The sequence below is a fragment of the Macaca nemestrina genome, chromosome 17 (assembly GCF_043159975.1).
Source record: "Macaca nemestrina isolate mMacNem1 chromosome 17, mMacNem.hap1, whole genome shotgun sequence".
NCBI lineage: Eukaryota > Metazoa > Chordata > Mammalia > Primates > Cercopithecidae > Macaca > Macaca nemestrina.
In genome coordinates this window covers 600,188-625,919 of record NC_092141.1, presented here as the reverse complement: position 1 = coordinate 625,919, position 25,732 = coordinate 600,188, and the positions used below count along the sequence as shown (strand labels likewise).

General features: G+C 51.2%; 1 protein-coding gene across 21 annotated transcripts in view; it reads left to right on the top strand.

Moving 5' to 3' along the window:
- Positions 1–25,732, top strand: part of LOC105471483 (rabphilin 3A like (without C2 domains)) — a 243,403-nt gene that overhangs the window by 146,293 nt on the left and 71,378 nt on the right. For 20 of the 21 annotated variants that reach the window (XM_071082057.1, XM_071082061.1, XM_071082058.1 and 17 more), the window contains one exon: positions 323–409. The exons of the other annotated variant lie outside the window; for it this stretch is intronic. In XM_071082057.1, the coding sequence (XP_070938158.1) occupies positions 323–409 (87 nt within the window). The remainder of the gene's footprint in view (positions 1–322; positions 410–25,732) is intronic. 21 annotated transcript variants of the gene reach the window in all.

Sequence of the window (25,732 nt, the reverse complement as noted above, 5' to 3'; positions counted from 1 at the left end):
GGTGCTGGGCGTCTCGGTTTTATCCAGTTCTTTGCTGTCAAACACGGTGCAGCTGTGAACGTCAGCAAGCTCAGTTTCCTCGCTGTGACTAACAGAACCGAACTCGGGGGAGTCGGTACCGTGGATGGGGCCATCCATTATGTCCAAAGCCAGCTAAGGATTTTTAGATGATCTGTGCCTTGGGGTGATGGATTCCTTCTGTCCTGAAGCACGAGACACTCCTTGGCAGATGCCAAGTGTCCCTTCGTTACAGTTGTCCGAGTCCCTTGGTGGAGGAGGAAGTGGCTGCCGTCTTTACAACCCCATGTCCTCTCTCTCGTAGAAAGTCTGCACCAAGTGTGGGATCGAGGCCTCCCCCGGCCAGAAGCGGCCCCTGTGGCTGTGTAAGATCTGCAGTGAGCAAAGAGAGGTAGGGCGTCCAGGCGGGGCGGGGAGGGCGTCCAGGTGGCGCGGGGAGGGCGTCCAGGCGGGGCGGGGAGGGCGTCCAGGCGGGGCGGGGAGGGCGTCCAGGCGGGGCGGGGAGGGCGTCCAGGAGGGGCGGGGAGGGCTGGGTGGGCGGATGTGCTCTCAGACAGGGATGGGTGGACGGTCAGGGTGACGGTGGGGAGGGCTGGGCGGGTGGATGTGCTCTCAGACGGGGATGGGTGGACGGTCAGGGTGACGGTGGGGAGGGCTGGGTGGGTGGATGTGCTCTCAGACGGGGATGGGTGGACGGTCAGGGTGGCAGTGGGCAGGGCTGGGCGGGGCGGATGTGCTCTCAGATGGGGATGGGTGGACGGTCAGGGTGACGGGGAAAGGGGTGAGCGGGACAGATGTGCTCTCAGATGAGGGTGGGTGGACGGTGACTGGGAGGGGTTTCTCTGGAGGTCAAGGAAGAACTGACCACCCAGGGAGAAAAGCGCGGAGGGACAGCCTGCTGGCCGGCCACCTCCCCCACGCAGGGGTGGCAGGTTCTACAGCTGGGAGGGTCCAAGGTTTCAGCGGGAAGCCCCACACTGTGAGTGTGAGAGCGTGTGGTGTTTGTGGGGGCTGGTGTTACGGGAGCGGTTGTAGCTACCCCAGGGTGAACGTTGACTGTGTGCCTGGAACTGCTGTAAGTTCCTTGCATGTATGAATTCATTTCATCCGTACACAACCCCAGTGGTGCGATTCTTATCCCCTTTTCCTGATGGGGAAATAAAGATGCAAGAGGTTAAATAACCCGTGAGCACCGAGCCAGTTCGTCGGGAGCCGGAAACCAGACTCAGCGGTCGTCACGATGCCGCCCGAAGCCCCGTCTGCTTCTACGGTTCACGGTTCTAGTTCCAGCTCCATTTGAGGGAAGGAAGTCGAGGCTCAGCGAGGACTCTAGGGAGTGGCAGACGGGCAGGGATGGTCAGAATCTCCCTGTGCCAGGTTGGAATGGAGCCAACACGGCAGGACGTGGCAGGTGGCTCGTGGGAAGTGTCCTGGGGGGCAGGGCGGGGACAGCATGTGAGGGGCGAGGAGGCTGCTGCTGGTCTTCCAGATGGGGATTCATTACGTTTTAAATCTCGCTTGTCACTTCATATGTACTTTTCATCTGAGGGTCCACAAAACACCTTCAGTTCTGGAAATTTCTCAGCCGTGATGTCTTTGAATATGGCTCCTCTGCCATTCCTTCTCTCCTCTCTGGAAGTCCTGCTGGATACATTTTAGAGCCCCTCAACCATCCCCCACGGCTCTTTCTTGTTTATTTCTTTATCTTTCTGCGATACTTTCCGGTGAGTTCCTCGGTACCGCCTTCCAAGTCGCTAAGTCTTTCCTCGAGATCACCTCCCCCTTGGTGTCTTTCTTAGGGTTAGTTTTCCTCGGGTGTTTTGGAATTTTGGTTTGCGCACTCATCTTGTGTGATAATGGTCCCTTTCTCTCTCTTTCCCACCCAGCTCTTCTAGCTGGATAGCTTTGCAGCTGCTCCCACCTGGGTCCGGGGTTGCCCGGTGCTGAGCCAGGCGTCCTGGGTTTGTGGCGAGCTGCTTATCCATGGTGATACCGGGATTATTCCCAGAGCCTCACCCCAGCCGCGACAGCTTGGCCTGGCCCTGCTGCTGTCGGCTTGCTTGCCTCGGAGCTCATTTCCTTGTATACGCTGTAGTCCCGGGGCAGGACCCTGCTGATTTCAGCCTCCTTTCCCAGGTGGAAAATCCCCTCGCCAGCCTGATTTTAGCGACTCTGCTCTGGTCCCCCCCCCCAAGGGACACTTTTAGTCCCTGCACCCTGGAAGACCCATCTCACAGCTGCCTGTGTCTGCTTCTGAGCCCAGAGCTCAGCAGGCTGTGCCTTCACCCCTCAAAATGGTAAATACTTTGAATTTCTGATCCATGGAGATACAGATCTTTTTTGCGCACATTTACTTGCTGCTGCTGTTGTGAACATATATTCCTCTATTATTGCTGTGTCTTTGGAGCAGGAAAAGCTGCAGGCAGGGCCTCACAGGGTGTGCTGTCGTTCTGTCTTGCTGGAAGTCCCTGAGTCCTCATTCCCAGATGGAGTTAATAACGCCCGCTCCGCAGAGCTGCTGTGAGAATTCAGTCAGATTGTCCAGCGGGCGAAACCTCCAGCTTAGCGTGGATATTCCACAACTATTAGAGGCCTCCCTTCCTCCTCGGCCAGAAATCTCCCCTTTGAACTTGAGGTCCTTCTAATCTTCGGGAGACCCCTTTGACGGTGCATGTGGTCCATGGAAGAAGAAATTCCTAAAACATCATCTTGTGGGATGAAATGATGGTCACAGGGAGCCACTTCGTGGGATGAAATGATGGTCACGGCTGAGCTGCGGGAGGGCAGAAGTGAAGGATCTTTGAAGGAAAAGAAGGTGAATGGAAGGAAAGACAAATTTCGCAAATTTAATAATTTAGTCGAGGGCTGCCTGTCCCCCTCATGAGTCACCCTCACACTCCATGACAGTCCTGAGCTACCACCAGCCTGTCCTAATCTCCAGAGCGCTCCAGTGCCCAGAAAAGTCCGAAATAGCTTAGGATGAATTTTCTTATCTTTCCTAAGGCAGAGAATATGAGGCTGTGTGTTGCCCTATCACTTTGTCCTTGAATTTTTAGAAGCTGATAAAACTCAGCCTCTAGAAGATCAAGGGCGGTGCACAGTTAGCGGGAACGGATGGGGCCGGGAGCATGTTCGTGGTATATGAGCCTGGGTACCTGTGGGTACCAGACACACGTGCTGGATTTTTCTGTCTGCTTTTGGGGTGTGGGAAGGCCGGCGTCATTGGTTTCCTAACGCCCTTTCTTCTTAGAAGAATGTCTAATCATAATGAAGAGATAACGAACTAGAAAGGCCATTTAAAATGTCAGATTTTAAACTGGTTCTGAGTCTGATAAAAACGTGGAGTTCTGTCTCCCCGCAAAAGCCAAATCCTAATGGAGGAACTTGGGTTTTCTGATGGAAACTCTTGGAGCACTCTGCCCAAGGCCTCTTATCTTCCTGTCCTTTCGTGCTTCACTTCTGTCATCTCTGGCCAGAATGGTACGTACTTTTTCTGGAGTGAGTTGAGTGCTGGTGAGATGTTCCGGGGGCCGTCAGGGTGGGGTTGCTCCCTGTGTTACCAGGCGGGAATCTGAGCCCGGGCCCCTCTGCTTTGGGAGCTTTGGGAGCCTTGTGGGCTTGGGGTTATTCCCAGAGCCTCACCCCAGCCACGACAGCTTGGCCTGGCCCTGCTACTGCCGGCTTGCCTGCCTCTGAGCTCATTTCCTCGTATATGCTGTAGACCCAGGGCAGGACCCTGCTGATTTCAGCCTCCTTTCCCAGGTGGAAAATCCCCTCGCCAGCCTGATTTTAGTGACTCTGCTCTGGTCCCCCACCTCCCAAGGGACACTTGTAGTCCCTGCACCCTGGAAGACCCATCTCCCAGCTGCCTGTGTCTGCTTCTGACAGACAGAGAATAAATGCATTTATTCACACAGGCAGCTGACACGTTTATTGAGCATCTCCTATGTGCCAGGCAAAACAGTTCTTCCAGTGGGAGAGGGAGACCACAAACCCCATAAATTCTGCAGAGTCACAGACGGTGGTCAAGGCCTTGGGGCAAAGGGGAGAAGAGGTGCTGGGGACACTGGCGTGGCTGCTGGCTTACATGGGGACCAGGGAGGGGCCCACTGACAAAACGACGTTTGAGCAGAGATCTGAAGCATCTTCTGTGGCTATGTGGAGGGGAAGCATTCCAAGTAGGGGTGCGACGGGTGCAAGGGCCCCGAGGCAGACGTGTGTGCTCGGCAGATTGGAGGCGCAGCGCGGAGACCAGCGTGGCTGGAGTTAGGTTGGGGCTAGGGAGGGGTCGTCAGATGTATTAGTCTGTTCTCTCGCTGCTGATAAAGACGTACCTGAGAATGGGTAATTATAAAGGGAGGAGATTTGATGGACTCACAGTTCCACATGCCCGGGGAGGCCTCCCAACCATGGCGGAAGGCAGAAGGCACATTTTACACGGCGGCAGACAAAGAAACAATGAGACCGAGTGAAAGGAGTTTCTTCTTATAAAAACATCAGATCTCGTGACACTTAGTCGCTACCACGAGAATGGTCTGCGGGAAACCGCCCCCTCAGTTCAGTTATCTCCCACTCGGTCGCTCCCACAGCACGTGGGAATTTTGGGAGCTACAGTTCATGATGAGATTTGGGTGGGGACATAGCCAGACCATATCGTCAGAGACATGATAGGGTGGGTCAGATCGTGTCAGTGCTTAGAGACCTTTGTAAGGACTTTGGGTTTTGAAAGTTGTTTGTTCACTTTGTTTTTCTGAGACAGGATCTCACTGGGTCACCCAGGCTGTAGGGCAGTGCCACAATCTCAGCTCACTGCAACCTCTGCCTTCAGGGCTCAGACAACCCTCCCACCTCAGCCTCCCAAATAGCTGGGACTGCAGGCTGTACCACCACGTCCAGCTAATTTTTTGTATTTTTGTAGAGACGGGGTTTTGCCATGTTTCCCAGGCTGGTCTCAAACTCCTGAGCTCAGGCAATCTGCCTGCCCCAGTCTCCCGAAGTGCTGGGATTTCAAGCGTGAGCCACTGCACCTGGCCAAGACTTTGGTTTTACACTCAGGAGAATGAGGTGCCCTTGGAGGGTCTTGAGGAAAGCGGAGACAGAATCCCATCTCCCCCTCTTTTAAAGGGTGCTCCGGCTGCTTTGTTGAGAATAAATTGCAGACTATCTCAAAGCCAGTAGCATAGTATTTATTTTTCTTATTTAATATCGCCCAGATACATAAGTTCTTGTCTGTTATAATCTTTGGAAGTTTTCATTTTTTTAACATATATTCTATACATGTTAGTCTTTTCTGATGATAAAATTAATATGGATCATTGAGGAACATTTACAATTATAGACAAGCATAAAGAAGTACACACCTTCCAAAAATCCAGAATCAGAGATAACCATTGGAAATTTAGTGTATTCCAATCATTGTTCTCTGCCTTTTTTCTTTATATTATTGAACCTATGTTTTAGAATGGATATCTGAAGTCTTTTCCGGTGTAATCAAGAACTCTTTGTAAACTTTCTTGCTGATATTCTGTCATACAGATATTTTCCTAATTGAGGACATTTAAATTGTTTTCATTTCTTCTCTTATTACTGTGTGCATAGCTCTTTGTCTCCACTTTAGATTCTATCCTTAGAATGGATTTCTAGAAGGAAAATCAATGATTATTTTCTTGTAGACTCTTGAGTTATTATTTTTATTTATCTAAGAATTAGCTGGTCTATAATTTTATGTAATTTAAAAAATAAGGGCGCATGGATGATACGTTTTCTGAGTCCAGGGCTATCTGATAATTTTTGCCTTTATACAAAAAAGACCACTTCACTGGTAATGCAATTAATCCTAATCTTTCCCACTCAAAATTCTGTGGATTTTACCCCTGTTGTCCACCAGCCACATGAAGAAAAGTGGGAGAAATGGAAAATATAACAGCTAGGAGAATGGTACCCAGAAAATGAGAGAGAATAGTGAAATGGTGAAAGAGATGATAAATGTGTTTTTAAAAATTAATTAAAAGGTGTAAGAGAGGCTGGGTATGGCAGCTCACACCTCTAATCCGAACACTTTGGGAAGCTGAGCAGGAGGATCTCTTGAGCCTAGGAGTTTGAGACCAGCCTGGGAAACACGGCAAGACATTTTCTCTGAAAAAAAAAAAAAAAAATACAAACATTAGCTGGACGTCGTGGTGCACGCCTGTAGTCCCAGCTCCTTGGGAGGCCGAGGTGGGAGGACTGCGTTTGCCCGGAAGGTGGAGATGGCAGTGAGCTGAGATCACGCCACTGCACTCCAGCTTTAGTGAACAAGGCTCACGAAGGTCTTTAGAGCAAGACCCTGTCTCTAAAATAAAACAAAAGATCTAAGAGAAGGAATAGAAACCAGTTTGAACAAACCAGACCTTTGAGAAAAGTACAAACAAATTTGAAAAAGAACCCCAGGAACCATTTTCGTTCCTAAAAATGAGAGATCTCCTAATGAATTTTAAACTCAACTGAACTGTATTTTAGTCATTTTTGTTGTTGTTGTTTTACATGTGCACAATGTGCAGGTTTGTTACATATATATCCATGTGCCATGTTGGTGTGCTGCACCCATTAACTCATCATTTACATTAGGTATATCTCCTAACGCTATCCCTTCCCCCTCGCCCCTCCCCACAATAGGACCCGGTGTGTGATGTTCCCCTTCCTGTGTCCAAGTGATCTCATTGTTCAGTTCCCACCTATGAGTGAGAACATGTGGTGTTTGGTTTTCTGTCCTTGTGATAGTTTGGTGAGAATGATGGTTTCCAGCTGCATCTATGTCCCTACAAAGGGCATGAACTCATCCTTTTTCATGGCTGCATAGTATTCCATGGTGTATATGTGCCACATTTTCTTAATCCAGTCTGTCACTGATGGACATTTGGGTTGATTCCAAGTCTTTGCTATTGTGAATAGTGCCGCAATAAACATACGTGTACATATGTCTTTATAGCAGCACGATTTATAATCCTTTGGGTATATCCCCAGTAATGGGATTGCTGGGTCAAGTGGTATTTCTAGTTCTAGATCCTTGAGGAATCGCCACACCATCTTCCACAATGGTTGAACTAGTTTACAGTCCCACCAACAGTGTAAAAGTGTTCCTGTTCCTCCACATCCTCTCCAGCACCTGTTGTTTCCTGACTTTTTAATGATCGCCATTCTAACTGGTGTGAGATGGTATCTCACTGTGGTTTCGATTTGCATTTCTCTGATGACCAGTGATGATGAGCATTTTTTCATGTGTCTGTTGGCTGTATGAATGTCTTCTTTTGAGAAATGCCTGTTCATATCCTTCGCCCACTTTTTGATGGGGTTGTTTAATTTTTTTCTTGTAAATTTGTTTAATTTCTTTGTAGATTCTGAATATTAGCCCTTTGTCAGACGGGTAGATTGCAAAACTTTTCTCCCATTCTGTAGGTTGCCTGTTCACTCTGATGGTGGTTTCTTTTGCTGTATTTCCGTCATTTCTTAGCGCAGTGAACCTTGTCATTCCTGTAACAGCCACAGATGTTTTCTTATCATTTGCTTCTCGTTGGTTATTTTTAATTTTTGATTCCTGATTGGTGCTCCCAATTGTCTTGTCCCCGATTTCCTCTCTACCAAGTCCTGGAGTCGAGGTTCCTGAGACCACACAGAACCATGACCTTCTCCTAATGAGCTGCCTCTGTAAACTGGCTGCTTAGCTCAGTGCTCCGTTTCCCAGCTCTGGACTCTCCATTCCCGCCGTGGACTGGCACACTCTAGTCCCTCGCCTGGTTTTCCTGCTGGAGGATTAAACTGTGACGTGTGTTCAAGATTTAAATAAACAAAAAAGGGAATAAGCCTGGACATGTGGCTCATACCTGTAATCCCAGCACTTTGGGAGGCCAAGGTGGGTGGATTGCTTGAGCCCAGGAGTTTGAGACCAGCCTGGGCAACATGGTGAAACCCCCTCTCTACAAAAAATCCCTAAATTATTAACCAGGTATAGTGGCACGCGCCTGTAGTCTCAGCTAGTCAGGAGGCTGAGGTGGGAGGATTGCGTAAGCCCCGGAGGTTGAGGCTGCAGTGAACCATAATTGTACCGACATACTCCAGCCTGGGCAGCTTACAGTTCTAAACTGGACTCAAAAAAACTTGTGTACAGTTTAAAGAATCATAATAAAAGAGGTACCCACTAATTACTACAGGAGCTGAGAAACAGGTCATTACCACACTGCCAAAGTCCCCATGCTTAGTTCTGCTTGTGTTTGCATGTGACATAAACAAGGTGGGTCTGTGTGTATTTTTCTGTATGTTTCTTCTTTATTCATTCAACTTTGTGATCCTGAAATTCACCCATGTTGACACATGCAGCTGGATTCGTTCCCATCACTGCAGTCTATATCCCACTGTAAAAAATACATACCTGTTTATCCATTCTACCTTGGTGATCATTTTGGTTACTCTCCGCTTTTTTGCTATTATAAATAATCCTGCTGTGAACGTTCACGGCTCCTGGAGCACCTGTGCAAGAGTTTCTGTGGATTTTAGGCCAAGGGTTTCTCTTGGATTACGGGGTGTGTCCACATTCAACTCTACTGGGTGATTCCTGACCCTTTTCCAAAGTACTTGTGTTAATACCAGCTGATGCTCTTATGCGCCTAGAAGAGCATCCCAGCCACTTCCGTTTTCCTCGCAGCCGTGTCTGCTCTTTCCCCCTCCAGTGTAAGTTTTGGTTCTGCTCTCCACTCTCTGGTTTCCCTGCAGTCCTCCACTATTTCCTTTATTTTACTCGTTTTCTTCTTGCTGTTTTCTATTTTATTAGTAAGGTCAGTCTTTATGTTTCCTAGACACCAAACAATTGTCTAATTATTTTCCCGAGCCCCAGCAAGCCACATTCACCTCCACGAAATGCTTTAGAGGTTTTCCCCTCCCTGCGTCTACCGCAGCCTGTCCCAGGCCCCTGTCTCCCTGTTTGTCCACCCTCCGATGTGGCGAGCCCTGCAGGCCCAGGACTGGCTCCGAGGCATCTTCTCGTGGCCCTTCCCTGGGCCTGGGATTGTGCCTGTGACGCTGCCCCACGCAGGAGGCACCTTTGACTCTCCTGTGACCTGGCCCCTCAGAACCAGGGAGGACGAGGGACCGCAGCCCCTGGCTTGTGCTGTGTCCTCGGCTCTTCCTGCCTCTCCCTGCTCTCCCAGATGGAGCCTTGCTTCATGAAATACTCCTTCCACAGTGCAGCTCACATCGCCGGCCTGGCTGATTCTGGAAGCTGTATCTCCCAGGGCTGACAAGAGGGTTGGAGGAGGGAGGACAGCCCCTGTGGCCCCAGGAACTGGCAGCCCTGCTGTGCCAGGAAGGCTGCCCAGGCAGCTGCAGCTCCTGCCCCCATCCCAGCCAGGCAGGCGAGGCCCAGGTGGGCAGGCGAGGCCCAGGTGGTCCATAGCACGCCTCCTGCCCTCACCTGATGTGCAGCCTGGCACTGAGCTGTCAGAGGCCCCGTGCTGGGGTTTCGCGGTGCCTTTTTCACGTGCTTTCATGGGTGAGACAGTTGGGACTGGGAGGAACTGCACTGGCAGCTTCTAAGCACACGATGTTGCAAACCAGAAATTCATTTCGTTTACTGTTTAGCCTTGGATCCCTATCCACTAAAAGAAAACAAAGAATGACTCACTCCAAGTTATGCTGCAATCAGTAGAGAAGTTCGCTGGAATCGAGATTCCCCAGGATTCTGCAAACTATCCCTGCAGCCTCTCAAATGTACCTCGGCCATAAGAGAGCTTCTTGGAGGACACGGGTGTCATCTGAGGGGGGCGGCCTAGAAAGGGGTGAAGAAGACCCATTTTTAAGGAGCTGGAGGCTGGTTAAGACAATTAGCGTGTTCTTCTCTGTTCAGTGTTGGCTTTGCCTCCTCAGTTTCCCGCCGCATCCTGGTTGGAACCCAGCAGCCGCGGGCAGCAGCCGGCAGTCACTGTGTCTCCTGCAGTGTGTCGTATGCAAAGGTACTCGGGAAATGTTTGTGGATTGAAAGAGAAATTTGCAAAGAAATTTCATGTTCTAATCTTTTCCCTGTGGGGCACTTTGGATCTCCCTGACGCCGCCCTCGCCGGGGTCTGTCCCTGACGCCGCCCTCGCCGGGGTCTGTCCCTGACGCCGCCCTCGCCGGGGTCTGTCCCTGACGCCGCCCTCGCCGGGGTCTGTCCCTGACGCCGCCCTCGCCGGGGTCTGTCCCTGACGTCGCCCTCGCCGGGGTCTCTCATCGCCACTGGCCCACTGACGCTGGGTCTGTATTTCTTCCTCCTGGCCCCTCTCTCCTGCTTGTTGATTGACTAAAGAAAGAAAAGTGGCTTCGCAGGGTTGGTTTTACGTGTTTTTTTGGTGTGTGTGGGGGTGGGGGGGGCTTTTGGTTTTTTTTAATACTTTAAGTTCTAGGGTACATGTGCACAACGTGCAGGTTTGTTACGTATGTATACGTGTGCCATGTTGGTGTGCTGCACCCATTAACTCGTCATTTACATTAGATATTTCTCCCAATGCTCTCCCTCCGCCCTCCCCACAACAGGCCCCGGTGTGTGAGGTTCCCCACCCTTTGTCCATGTATTCTCATTGTTCAGTTCCCACCTATGAGTGAGAACATGTGGTGTTTGGTTTTCTGTCCTTGTGATAGTTTGCTGAGAATGATGGTTTCCAGCTGCATCCATGTCCCTACAAAGGACACAAACTCATCCTTTTTGATGGCTGCATAGTATTCCATGGTGTATGTGTGCCACATTTTCTTAATCCAGTCTGTCATTGATGGACATTTGGGTTGGTTCCAAGTCTTTGCTATTGTGAATAGTGCCACAATAAACATACGTGTGCATGTGTCTTTATAGCAGCATGACTTATTATCCTTTGGGTATATCCCCAGTAGTGGGATGGCTGGGTCAAATGGTATTTCTGGTTCTAGATCCTTGAGGAATGGCCACACTGTCTTCCACAATGGTTGAACTAGTTTACAGTTCCACCAACAGTGTAAAAGTGTTCCTATTTCTCCACATCCTCTCCAGCACCTGTTGTTTTCTGACTTTTTAATGATCATCATCCTAACTGGTGTGAGATGGTATCTCATTGTGGTTTTGATTTGCATTTCTCTGATGGCAAGTGATGATGAGCATTTTTTCGTGTGTCTGTTGGCTGCATAAATGTCTTCTTTGGAGAAGTGTCTGTTCATTTCCTTCGCCCATGTTTTGATGGGGTTGTCTGATTTTTTCTTGTAAATTTGTTTAAGTTATTTGTGGATTCTGGATACTGGGAGCATTCCCTTTGAAAACGGGCACAAGACAGGGATGCCCTCTCTCACCACTCCTGTTCAACACAGTGTTGGAAGCTCTGGCCAACGCAATCAGGCAGGAGAAAGAAATAAAGGGTATTCAGTTAGGAAAAGAAGAAGTCAAATTGTCCCTGTTTGCAGATGACATGATTGTCTATTTAGAAAACCCCATTGTCTCAGCTCAAGATGTCCTTAAACTGATAAGCAACTTCAGCAAAGTCTCAGGATGTAAAATCAATGTGCAAAAATCACAAGCATTCTTATACACCAGTAACAGACAAACAGAGAGCCAAATCGTGAGTGAACTCCCATTCACAACTGCTTTAAAGAGAATAAAATACCTAGGAATCCAACTTACAAGGGATGTGAAGGACCTCTTCAAGGAGAACTACAAACCACTGCTCAGTGAAATAAAAGAGGACACAAACAAATGGAAGAACATACCATGCTCATGGATAGGAAGAATCAATATTGTGAAAATGGCCATACTGCCCAAGGTAATTTACAGATTTAATGCCATCCCCATCAAGCTACCAATGACTTTCTTCACGGAATTGGAAAAAACTACTTTAAAGTTCATATGGCACCAAAAAAGAGCCCACATTGCCAAGAGAATCCTAAACCAAAAGGACAAAGCTGGAGGCATCATGCTACCTGACTTCAAACTATACTACAAGCCTACAGTAACCAAAACAGTATGGTACTGGTACCAAAACAGAGATATAGACCGACGGAACAGAACAGAGCCCTCAGAAATAATACCACACATCTACAGCCATCTGATCTTTGACAAACTTGACAAAAACAAGAAATAGGGAAAGGATTCCCTCTTTAATAAATGGTGCTGGGAAAACTCTGGCTAGCCATATGTAGAAAGCTGAAACTGGATCCCTTCCTTACGCCTTATACAAAAATTAATTCAAGATGGATTAAAGACTTAAGTGTTAGACCTAAAACCATAAAAACCCTAGTAGAAAACCTAGGCAACACCATTCAGGATATGGACATGGGCAAGGACTTCATGACTAAAACACCAACAACAATGGCAACAAAAGCCACAATAGACAAATTAAAGAGCTTCTGCACAGCAAAAGAAACTACCATCAGAGTGAACAAGCAACCTACAGAATGGGAGAATTGTTTTTTTTTTTTTTTTTTTTTTTGGTGGAGCTGGCATCTCACGATGTTGCCAAGGCTGGCCTCAAACTCCTGAACTCAACCAGTCCTCCTGCCTCTGCTGCCCTAAGTGCTGGGATTACAGGCATGAGCCGCCATGCCCGGCAGGGTTGGTCTTTAAATAATCTGCAACCCACTTATCCTGGCGGTGACAAGCAGCGCACTGAGGTCTTCCAAGCAGGAGACTCTTCCTCAGTCTGGGCCTCACAGGCCTATGGAAGGTCAGGATCATCGGGGGCTCCCAAATTCCGCAGCCAGCCCAGCCGCTGGTGGGAACTGGCCGTGCTCGCCAAGCCCGAGCCCGGCATCCTTGTGGCACCTGCTTCCCGGGCAGGCGGCCTGTGCTCACCGCGCGCTGCCATCTGTTTCTCCACGCTGTTTCTTTCTCTCCTGGTTCTGCTGTTACTTGCAGTTTGGATTTTTGCTGCAAACAGCTTTGCCAGAGGGCCCCCTCCGGAGGCCTGCGAGTGCGTTCAGGAGTGGGTGGCTGGTGCTGCGGTGGGCGGCTGCCTGAGCACCCGTCCGTCTGTGCCCGGCTCACTCTGGGCTACTGTCACGGCATCCCTGGGGGACCCGGATGGTCACACTTCCTCGGTGTGCTGGTCGCCTCCCGCGCCTCCCTGGCTGTGCCGGAGGGACCCGCTATCAGGGCAGCCTCCTGGCCTCCCACATGTGGGCGGTGGCAGGAGGAGCGGGCTCTGGTGCCCACCAGCCCCCAGGGCAGTCTGCCTCATGGGGACTCCTGCACTGTGCTCCTGTAGGCGGACTCAGCCGTCCCACCCTCCCCTGCCCCTTGCCTGGGGCGTCTGCCTGAGCGGTGCCTGTGCGCCGGAGAAGTTTGCCTCTGAGAGATCCAAGAGGCTGCCGACTTTCTCAGCGCTGTGCCCCAGTCCGCGAGTTCGTTGTTCACACCCAGGCATGCGAAAGGAGTCCCATCATTCACAGCAGGCACGAGCTGAGTGCCCACTAAGGGCCAGGCCGTGAACATCCCGCTTCTTCCCCACGGGAGCCCACTGTCCCCTGTGCCAGTTGGAGAAACTGAAGCTTAGAGCGAGGAGTTCACGAGCCCAAAGACGCTAGATGTGCCTGATGGAGCCAGGCTTGAAGCCAGATGTATCTTCCTCCAAAACACCTTCTCACAACTCTATTCATTGAATCACTTACTCCTCTAATGTTCACTGAGGATTTGCCACGTGCCGGGCACTGTTTGAGGCCCTTGGAAAACAGCCGTGGTGAACTAGCTCTGACTTGAGCTTGGGTTCTAGTGGGGACTGGGCCTGGGGGTGGGGCACAGACAATGAAACCTAAATAAGCAGATCATATCACACGTTAGGTCTGAATAGGAAAAAGAATGAGTAGGTCAGGCACAGTGGCTCACACCCAGCACTCTGGGAGGCTGAGGCAAGAGGACTGCTTGAGGCCAGAGGTTCAAGACCAGCCTGGGCAACATGGTGATACCTTGTCTCTGAAAAATAAAACATCATCCGGGCCTGGTGGCGTGAACCTGTTCCCAGCTACTCAGGAGGCTGAGGCAGGAGGATTGCTCGAGCCCAGGAGTTTCAAGCTGTAATGAGCTATGATCACACCACTTCACTCCAGCCTGGCAACAGAGCAAGACCCTGTCTCTAAAAAGAGAAAAGAAAAGAGAACTAAAAAGAACTGAGTAAAGGAATCAGGAGTGTTGGGAAGGCTGGGTGGGCGGGAGGTGGCCGTGTTAAAGTAGACTGGCCACCACTGCATACCCATTAGGATGGCTGTTATCTAAAACGCAGAAAGCACCAAGCACTGGTGAAGATGTGGAGAAATTAGGACCTTGTGCGCTGTTGGTGGGAATGCAAAGAGGTGCGGCCGCTGTGGAGAGCAGCGTGGTGGTTCCTCGAAACGTTAAACAGAATTACCACTGGGCTCAGCAACCCCGCTTCTGGGACTACGCCCAGAAGAACTGAAAGCAGGGACTCAGATCGATGTGTGTACACCCGTGTTCCTCGCCACATTATTCTCAAGAGGCAAAACACGGGAGAAACACAAGTGTCTGTCGTCAGACGGACGAATACACAAAACGTGGTATAGACGTAAATGTTACTTGTGTTCTTCAGCCTCCTAGAGGAAGGAGATTCTGACACTCGCTGCATCTCAGATGAACCTTGAGGACAGAGTACCAAGTGAAAAGAGCCAGACGCAAAAGGACAGATACTGTGGGATTCCATTTATATGAGGTCCTAGAACAGCCAAATTCTTAGCGACGGGAAGCAGAAAGGCGGTTGCCAGGGGCTGGCAGAGGAGGCAGATGGGGGCGTCAGTGCTGAATGGGCAGAGTTCAGTCTGGGATGATGAAAAAGTCCGGAGGATGGATGGTGGCGATGGTCGCACAACCCTGTGGATATACTTAATGTCACTCAACTGTATACCTAAAAGCGGTTAGAATGGTGCATTGTATGTTTTGTACATTTTATCACAGGTAAGAAAGGTAGACGGGCCAAGGTGGGCTTCTTTGAAAAGATTCTGTTTCAGCCAACTTGAAGCAGAGGCAACAGGAGGCCAGCGGCTATCTGCAGGGAATGTGGTCCAGGGAAAGGGATGCTGTCTCATGCTCAGGGTGTTCACAGTGAAGCCGGGGGCCAGCGAGGCTCCCCACTTTCTAAGTACTGGGCCCTGGTTCCCCTCAGGCTGGTGGCAGGTGTCAGGTGGTCCTAGAAGGCTCCCTGGTTGTGGGCAGTAGGGAAGTGGGCTGACGTGGTTCACCGAAACACCCTGGCCCACCAGAAATGCAGCCCACAGCTCCTGACATTTGACTCTGTGGGGCCCCTGGGCGACCATCACTTTTTCAGCCATAGCAGGTGAGCTCAGAGTGGGCAGAGCTGGGAGCCCTGCAGCCTGCAGCCAGCCTTGACTGCGACAAGGTGCAGGGTGTGAATCCACCCCACGGGTCAGCTGATGGGACACTGTCCAGACACAGCAACCACCCTGCCTACTCCCTCCTCCCTGCTGGGCCTCCTGCTTTTCCCCAGTGCCATGCCCTCCTGTGCGTGCCCCTGGGGAAGGGGGCGAAAAGCTAAGGAGAAAGCATCTGAATTTGGTCTTTCTCTTGCATTCATTTGAATAAAAATTTGGATGAGCCGATTCTTCTGCCCGTTTTTCAGATGCCAAGTGACATTGGCTGGCACAGTGGTGCCCCTCCCCCTAGCCAGCTGTCTCGCAGATGGAGACTGGGGAGTAGAGGGTGGCACCGTCCTTCAGAAGTATTTAATAAGCTCCTAGGTGGTGCCCAGCCTGGAAAAACACACCCATCCCCTCTTCTCAAGAAATAATTCAAGACGCATGTTCTCCCGAGGACCAGAAAATTCTTCTGAAGAAAAACAGAAGCAGAAGAGAACTGGGCCTTGCTGAGATCCTCCTCTGGGCGTGGCATGAGGCTTGGGGAGGGGGGAACAAATGTTCCCGTTTTCCAGCTACACGGAAGCTCCCGGCCCTTACGTGGGAGTCCGAGGACTCGCAGAGCTGGGAGTCCACCTGGGCTGCTGGACAGGCTTTTCCTACTGGATCAGCTCCCTCCCCCTGCTCCCTCCGCCTGCCCTCAGACCCTCCTGTTCCAGGCCAAGGCTGCAGGCTGGAGAAGTACATTCAGACAGAAGTGGCCTTTCATCCCTGTCTTCTCCTTAGTTGCCAACATGGTGACTCCCGACTGTTATATCTGGGGGACTCCTGAGTCCCTGCTTCTCATCTCCTTGCCCTGACTTTGTAAATGGTTCCTTCCCAGACTGGGTTCATGCTCCCACAGAAAGCCCAGCCCAGTCTGGCCCTGACTGTCATGTAACAATTTGCATCTCTGAACTTGGCTTTGGGTCCCAGGACCTGGTTGTCCTCTGGGCCCCTGAACTTTGCCAGCTGCTGCCAACCCCACATTGACTTGAGGGTCAGTGTCATGACCATGGACCAGCTCCTGATGCTCCTTGTCTGCAAATTAAATCCGAGAAGCTTCTGCAGGAGTCCCGGCTGGTTCATCGTGTTGCACCTGGCACCTCGTAAGTTCTAAGTATCACGACATTTGACCTGGAAACCCGCTCCTAGGTGTGGCCCCAGAGAGGCTGTGCTTCCCAGGAAACAGGCCACAGATGCACGTGGGAGTATTTTTTGTAAGAGAAAAAAACCCTGGAAATAATAACCTATTATAAGTGTCCCTTCACGTAGAAAGGATGAATTTTGGCTGTGAAATAATAGGCAGCAGTGAAAAACGTAACTGCAGCTAAGCTCACCAAAGGACGCATTAAAAATACAGTGAGGCTGGGCGTGGTGGTTCACACCTGTAGCCCCAGCACTTTGGGAGGCTGAGGCAGGAGGATTGCTTGAGCCCAGGAGTTTGAGACCAGTGTGGGTAACGAGGCGACACCTGTCACTACAAAACTTTTTAAAAAATTAGCCTGGTGTAGTGGCTCATGCCTGGTGGTCCCGGCTACTCGGGAGGCTGAGGTGGGAGGATTGCTTGAACCTGGGAGGTGGAGGTTGCAGTGAGCCACGGTGGTGCCGCTGTACTCCAGCCCAGGCAACATCATGAGGCCCTGCCTCAAAAAAACAAAAAAAAAATGAAAACAAAAACAAAGTTAAAATCTTAATATAACTATTAACTCTCCAGAGCTTAGCTAACAGCCTGCTGTTGACTGAAAGACTTACCGATAAAGAACATGCAGTCAGCACATTTTGTGTATTATATGCATTATATACTATATTCTTACAATAAAGTAAGCTAGAGAAAAGACAATGTTATTAAGAACGCCATAAGCAGAGAGAATTTACTCTTCACTAAGGGAAGTGGGTCATCGTGCCGGTCTCATCCTCGTCTTCGTGTTGAGTAGGCTGCGGAGGAGGAGGAGGAGGAGGAGGAGGAGGAGGAGGAGGAGGAGGAGGAGGAGGAGCTGCCTTCGTTGTCTCTGGGGTGACAGAGGGAGAGGAACGTCCAGCTCGAGGAGGAGGAGGAGGAGGAGGTGGAGGAGGAGGAGGAGGAGGAGGAGGAGGAGAAGGAGGAGGAGGAGGAGGAGGAGGAGGAGGAGGAGGAGCTGCCTTCGTTGTCTCTGGGGTGACAGAGGGAGAGGAACGTCCAGCTCGGAGTGGGCCTGTGTAGCCGCAGCCCATGTGGTTCATGGGTCAACAGGATTTATTTAGAAATGTGGCCGGGCGCGGTGGCTCACGCCTGTCATCCCAGCACTTTGGGACCAAGGCTGAGGCGGGCGGATCACGAGGTCAGGAGATCGAGACCATCCTGGCTAACGCGGTGAAACCCCGTCGCTACTAAAAATACAAAAAATTAGCCGGGCGAGGTGGCGGGCGCCTGTAGTCCCAGCTACTCGGGAGGCTGAGGTGGGAGAATGGCGTGAACCCGGGAGGCGGAGCTTGCAATGAGCTGAGATCCGGCCACTGCACTCCAGAGTCTCGACGGAGCGAGACTCCGTCTCAAAGAAAAAAAAAAAAAAAGCATACATATGTGGTTTTTTTAAACTAGAAAAGCAAGAGCTTGCTTAATACAAAATTCCAGTTGGTGGTTACCACTGAGAAGGGAGGGTGGGTTACGGGAGCTGCTCAGATCCGGCACCATTTTATTTCCTGATAAACTCACAGGTATTTACTCGAATATGATTCTTTGAAATGTCTGTATGAAATACACTTTTGTAGGTTTGCTGGCTTTCACGGGCATACACCCAAAAGATGAGAGGAGGTCACTAAAATCAGGCAAAAAATAAGAAGCTTGAACCAGTGATACGGAGAGAGACCTGTAAGATCTCCCCGAATGCAGGGAAAAGCCAAAGAGCTGAACGTGGTCAGGAGGCAGCGATGGCTCTGCAAGACGGAGAAAGCAGCGGAATCCAGAACTAGAGGCTTTCCCTGAGAGGAAACAAGGCCTGTCGGATATGAGGTGCTGATCAAATACGTAATTGGAAAAGTGTCCCCAGATGTCGCCCCCACGCGGCGCCACCCTCGAACCCCGCTGAGGAGGGCTCGGCCCCGACAGGGTTTCTCTTTGGCTTGGGAGCGTGTTTCTGAGGCTGTGTTTAAACACAGGCATATTTGTTGTCCTGGGAATTGAATAAAAATCATGAAGCTCCTCTGAAAAGACCTGGTTCGGTCTAACTGGCTGGCCCCATTTTCTGCCTCTGGCCCCTATTCATTTCCCGTGTGCAGCCCACTCCACCCGGCACAGGGCACGGCTTCACAGCCAAACACCGTGGTACAGGCCTGCCCTCTCTCAAGCCGGTGGCAGAGCAGCCTCAGTGCCCGGGCTCGAAAGGATTCCATGCTGCGTGCCGGCTGAATGTGAGGGGAGTGCGTGCCAAATGTTGACCACACGAGTCTTTAAGAGCAGCAGATGAAAGTGTCATTGGCCTCCGTGGATTTGCTGAGCTTCCAAGAGCATCTGGACAAAGGGAGAAGACGGTCTGCAGGACCAGAGAGCAGACAGGGGCTCCCGTTCTCAGCAGCTCCTAGGGACCTTTCCTCATCACAGGTGACGTGAGAGACGATACAAAGGCCATGGGGCGTCCGTGGGGCACAGACCCCGAGGCTGGGCTACAAGGTGGGGTGAGGCCAGATGTGAAGCTTGGCAGCCTGTCGCGAAGTTCTCCCTGATCCAGGGCCGCGCAGCCCCACAGCCGTCGGGAGCCAGCGCTGGGCGACACCTCCCTCTGTGGCTGGCAAGCGCTCCTCACGGGTAATTGTGTAGAAGCCGCGCAGAAGCCAGCCCCTCGCCAGGGGTTAATGGAAGCCAAAGCATTTCCTCTAGTTCTGAAATAATCTAGCCGAGGTGTTTAAATCATCTGTCAAGTAAACAGCGCCCTCGGAAATCTGTTTCTCACTCCCGTTTTTCCTTTCTACTGTGCTGGCAATTGCCTGCCTCCCAGACTGACCTGGTTGCTCAAAAACCCACTTGAAATGAAGAGGAAACTCAGGCTCTGGAGAAAGCTGTGCTCTTCTAGGCTGAGTGGGGAGCTTTGCTGCTCCAGGGGGGATTTGGAAGAAAGGGCAGGTGCAGGTGCCTGCTCTGTCTTTCCTGGGGTGTGAATTCCAGCCCATCTCCTGGTGAGGGCAGGGCCCTCCAAGTGGGTACAGGGGAGCCAGCCAGTGGCGGGGCGGGGGGCGGGGGGGGGCAGCGGACTTTCCAGGCAGGATGAGTTTGATGAATCCGTGCACTCCCACCGGGGTTGGGGGAAGCACAGTGCTGCTGGGGGCTTTCTCCCTGGCTCACCAGCATGCACGCAGGTGGACACACACACACACCCCACGGGGGCCTTAAAGTGTCATCTTTTAAAACACAAATACATGAATCCTCCTGGAAGAGGGGTCTCACTTCGCTTTGAGCTCACACCTCAATTAGGAATGAGTTAGCACTTTAGAAGGGATTGGACCGGATGGATGCCCGGGTGGGGAGAGAGGCAGGAGGAAGAGGCTGCCCACAGCTCTGCCCAGCTGTCCTGGTGCGGCTCAGACCCTCTTGGGGGCTTGGATCCCTTCCTTGTGCTTTGCGCCCTCACCCTGAACATCTGCCGCGAGCAGAGGCTCACCCTGGGCTGGAAGTCAGCGGAGCCCTCCCAGAACAGAAGAACCCAAAGGCAAGGAATAAACACCCATGCAGGAGAGAAGACAGCCCACTGTGGATCTGTGTCCCCGGCCTCCCGTCTGCAAGACCATTGGATTTTGCTTCCTTAGCTCGATCTTAGAACTGTTCAGGAGATGCTTAATAAATGTGATTTGGATGAATTAATATCCACTGACTCCCTCTTCAGATGCCGTTTGTGTCATTTCCCGAGGTCAGGGAAGGAAATAATGAGGAAGGAGTTACCCTAAACTTGATTCCTACTGAACAGAAAAGGACAACAAGGAGAAATTATAAACAGAGCCCAAGAGAGGGAAGAGGGAAGGAAGGAATAAAAGAAAAAACCGTCAGCAGATCAAGTATTTCAGGATGACAAAGCTGTTTCCTAGTTTTAATTCTGCTGGTTGTCTTAACTGGATATGTGTATGCATATAAATAACTTGAATATTCAAAGCCATACTTATCTAATCACTTATATTACAATAGACAAAATAACTCTTGGCCAGGCACCTGTAATCCCAGCACTTTGAGAGGCCAAGGTGGGAGGATCGCTGGAGTCTAGGAGTCCAAGACCAAGCTGGGCAAAATGGTGAAATCTCATCTCTCTTTAAAGAAATTACAAAAAAATTAGTTTGGCATGGTGGCACACGCCTGCAGTCCCGGCTACTCGGGAGGCCTAGGTGGGAGGATCGATTGAGCCTCGGAGGTGGAGGTTGCAGTGAGCCGAGGCTGCACCACCACGTTCCAGCCTGGGTGACAGAGCAAGGCCGTGCCTCGAAGAAAAAAAAAAGTCTCTTCCCTCTTCTTATAAAGTGTGAGGAACCCAAAGTGTTTATTTCCAGCTACTTTTTGGGTTTTATTGAGACAATCTGGAACTTTGGGTCAGATTTGTTTTGTTAACTGATTCTTTTATATCTACTTTCAAAGCATAATTTCTTTCAGATTTTCATGTTTTGTAGTTATGGGTACATCAGTCATTTAGGCTGAATTTTGTCTTTCGTTGACCACCATGAATTCTCGGGTACCACGAGTTCCCCATTCCCGAGATTTTTATTTTACTTCGTCCGCTGGTCACCTGAGCTGTGATACACCTGTAAGCAGGTGCTTGGGGAAGAATGGCTGCACCGCTGTGTTCCGTTTTTCCCGATACCAGTCACAGGTGGAAGCGTCGTCCTCCACCCTTAGAAGAGCAAATGCTGACCTCTTTCTGCGTTGGTCCCGCGTGGTCCCAGATGCGTCCAACAGGCCTTGTGACGTGCTTCGTGCACTCCTCACACCCATCAGCGGAAAACCACCGTGCAGTGGTCACACACACGCTGCGGATTCCGAGTCCCCATCCAGCGTGCACAGCTCGGAAGGGTAATCCTGCTGTCAGCCAGAACTTTGAGGTAGGCTGGCTCTATTTGGTTTTGAGTGACAGATGGCATTTCCGGTAGAAAACACTGCTAGAAACAAGTATGTATGTTACCTCAGCACACCTCACGTCAGCTGGGCTTGTTCAGTATTGGTGTGGGTCCAAGGCTCTTGGAGAGTCCAGCTTGTCGCACGTGGCCAAAACTGTGGCTTTGAAACCTGATCAGAGATCACCGCCCAGCCGTCTTGGAAAGTAGCGTTGTGTCCACTAACAGCACGATACCCCCAGGCCCTTGTTTCCTGCTGGACCCAGCTCTGCCTGCCCCTCTGCAGTGAAACTTTGGTTCCCCTTGAAAACCTGACGAGGTGCCCGCGGCCAAAAATCTGACTCTGAGTGGTTAGGTGGGGGCAGTGATGTGCCAGAAGGAACTTGGCCTTCTTCAGGGACAGAAGTGTCGGTGTGTTCCCAGCTTACATTGACGTTCTCAAACTAACCATAACCTCACAAAGTCTCTTCCATGGCAGAAAATTTTACTTACTATGTTCCTTTCCTTTCCTGAGCTACCAGCTTTTCTCCCTTAAGCTGCATCCGGACTCAGGATACCAGCCATAGACTGTGCCGGCTCCCCACGAGTCGACCTGCCGTGCAGACTGAGGATTTAATAATATCAACATCCAATTACCAATCTGTTACATTTTAATTTTAATCAAAGTAACACATCATATGGTTTTAAAAAATCAAATTGTTCAGAAGAGCTAACGCTGGGGAACGGCAGTCGCCTGGCAGGTTCCTTGCCAGCACGTCACCCGCTGCTGCCTGTTCGTCCACGTGCCAGTTCCTGCCGTGCCTTTCTTGATTTACCAACTTGGGAGACTCTCTATTGACTCCTGGCCATGCAAGGTGAGGAGCTGGCTAGTTTGGACTGCTCTGCTTCCCGTCTCTCCCCTGATGTTGATCATTTTGTTATGACTTTCAGCTCTTTAATTTTGTGACTTTGTATAATATTCTCCTCTGTCGTCTTCCATCAGCTTTGGTACCCTGGACTCCCTCTGTGTGAGCTGTGGGTATGGAGGCCTCCTCTTCCTCCCCCACGCCCACCTCCCTCCTTGTCTAGTTGGTATCTTTACTTGTAGATTGCCAGCATTTACATTTAGATTCTGTTCTTTGCTATGATTAATTCTTCCATGCTTTATGATTTGTGCCCGGGTCTTCGGGCGGGTGACGGAGTGATGACACCAAGAGGCTAATGTCATCGAAAGAATTTGTTGCTCACAGTTCCCGAGAAGAGGGGACCACCTCGTCGGGCAGGGCCACGTGGGAAGCACCAGAGCCAGTCGTGGGCAGGGGAGAGGGGAGAGCATGTCCACAGCCTTTACTGGGGCTCCTGCGGGGACAGCAAGGTGGGGCCGGTCTGAATAACCCCGCGGGCTTTGTGGCACAGGGGCTGTCCCTCGTTGTCTGGTCCCTGGCTCTGCATTGATTTAGGGCAGGGGAAATATTCACCTGGTGTGTGGGTGTTAGATAAAGGAGATGACTCGGGGCGTGGACTTGGGATTCGTTTGATGGTTTGTCGCGTGACTTTTGCACACCCACAAAAGCTGGGTCACAGGGAGGATGTAAACAGCTTGGCCGGGCTGGCCTCAAATCCCTGGCCTCAAGTGATCCTCCCACCTCAGCCTCCCAGAGGGTTGGGATTATGAGCGTGAGCCGCTGCACCTGGCTGGGATTTACATTGTAAAAAAATTATTTTGTAGACCAGGCACGGTGGCTCACGCCTGTAATCCCAGCACTTTGGGAGGCCGAAGTGGGCTGATCATGAGGTCAGGAGTTCAAGACCAGACTGGCCAACATGGTAAAACCCCGTCTCTACTAAAAATACAAAAATTAACCGGCGTGGTGGCGGCACCTGTAATCCCAGTTACTCGGGAGGCTGAGGCAAAGAATTGCTTGAACCCGGGAGGTGGAGCTTGCAGTGAGCCAAGATCGTGCCACTGCACTCCAGCCTGGGCGACAGAGCAAGACTCCGTCTCAAAAAAAAAAAAAAAAAAAAAAGTAAGCATTAAACATCTTAGGCTCAAACGTATGCGAGGATCACATTTTTATAATGACCTTGACCCCTAGACCACCCCGAGGAGAATGCTCCCACTATTCCGAGCAAACATTCCTTTTCAACTCTGAATTTCTCCAACCCTGTCACATTTTAATTTACCCAGTATTTGGGCCATGATGTTCTGGTGTAACTTTTAGTTTTTCCTGGCGTTTTTATTGACTGTGTTTCTTATTGACAACAGAATAATGAAACTTGACATCCTCTTTTATGCAGTTTTTTATTTTACCATCTATCGTGTGGAGCCTTCTGTTTTCCCGTGAGATCCCCTCCAGGCCCCGGAGCGGTTCCCGATTGCTGCCAGGAACTTCCCCTCAGCTCAGCTTTTGAGGCGGAGACCGTTTCCAGGATCCTACGTTTTCCTCTTTCTTGTTTTTCACTGGTGTTTTTCTGGAACCCGTCCTTAAGTACTTCTTAAAAGGAGTGTGTGTGAGGGAAACTCAGCGTCCTTGCCAGTTTAAAAATGCCGGTATTCTGCCCTCCCATTGGGTTGATAGAATTCCAGATCCAGAGTCTTTCGGCAGCCACTGTTCCAGCGGCAGGTCTAAAGCAATTCTGAGCCTGCTTTCCTTGTAGGTGGCCTGTCTCTTCCCCGTTAGTCAACTCGAGCCACCGTAACGACGTACCACGGACTGAGCGGCGCCAACCGTGGGAATTTGCTTCTCACCGCCCTGGGGAGGGGGAAGATCAAGGGGCTGTTTCAGATCCCTGGTGACTTCGGATCCCTGGTGAGGGCTCTCTTTCTGGCTTGCAAGTGGCTGTGTTCCCGCTGTGCCCTCACAAGGCAGAGAGAGAGAAGACGCACATCCTCCTGGCGTCTGTCTCTTCATAAGGGCAGCAGTCACCCTCATGGCCTCATCTAAACCTAATTCCCTTCCCCAGGCCCATCGCCACTTACCAGCACGTGAGGGTTGGAGCTTTGACATGTGGATTTGGGGTACACAGTTCAGCCCCCTGCACCCCCGAAGAGCCTGTGCTTCTCCTAAGTAGCCTGAGTTACTGAAGCCTTGCAATTTGGATGTGTGTTCAGTTGACTATTTGTTGGGTATCTGCCGTGCGCTGGCACCTGCCGGGCTCCCACTGTCATGGAGCTTTCCCTGCAGCAGGAAACAGACACAGAAACAGGTGCTCCTAGCCCAGGGTGTGTGTGTAGCAGTGGAGACATGCAAGATTCTGTCTGTGGAAGCTTCTGGATAAAAGTGATTTCCCAGAGGCTGGAGGTGAGCTAGTCCAGGGAAGCGAGAAGTAACAACGTCTTCAAGAGGAGAGCTTAGTGTGGTCAAGGGAGTGAGAGCAGGTGTGCCTGGCGATGGGGTAGGGGGGTGAGAGGTGAGGCTGAGAGGGAGGCCGGGTCCTGGGGCGTTGTTGGCCTGCTGTGGAGTTTAACTTGCCTGTTATGTTCCTGGGAGGCCAGCATTGTGAGTGTGTGTTCAGGTAACGGGGGAGGGAGGGGTACTGCCTCTGCTCTGCCCGAGAGGGTTGGCCTTGAAGAGATCTTTCACCGCAGTATAAACGGGAAGACCGCTGTGTCACAGGTCTTTCCCGTGGTTCTCCAAGACTGGTTCAGTCTGGAGCGTGTTAGGCAGACAGAGCACAGTCTACCTCGAAGGCAAGGTCTCCCCTGTGTCCCCCGGAGACAGTACCTTTGCTTGCCCTTCGTTGTCCATGTGGCCAGTCAGTAACAAAGCAGGCTCCTCACTGGGTCCCGGGAATCCGGAGATGGCTCAGGCACGGCCCTGCCCTTGAAGAGCTCACAGCCTCCTGCTCAGGAAGGTAGGTGAGTCAGCTCCAGCCCGGGCGTGGCGTGCTGTGCCAGTGGGACCACATGGCCTCCAGGAGCGTGGCAGAGGGACCCTGATTCTGCACGAAGGGGCACCCACTGAAGGCCTCCAGGGGAAGCGCGGCTGCCTGTTAGAGATGCCGATGAAAGGCATTCCAGGGGAAAGGAACAGCAGGTGCACAGGCCACAGACCGTCCCCTGCTCTGACCCGTGGGGTTGGGGCAGAGGTTGGACCCCGGGGCCAGTGGATAGGCTCGCCTGAGCTCAAGCCAGGTGGACTCTCAGGGTGGCGTGGGAGAAGGAGTAACACATGGAAGGGGTGGAGCAATGGAAAGAGAGGGGTCTTCAGGCTCCCCCTGCCCCACCCTCTCGGGTGGCAGGTCCGTGAGACTCTTCTTTCCAGCGCCAGCCTGACAATTACCACCTTC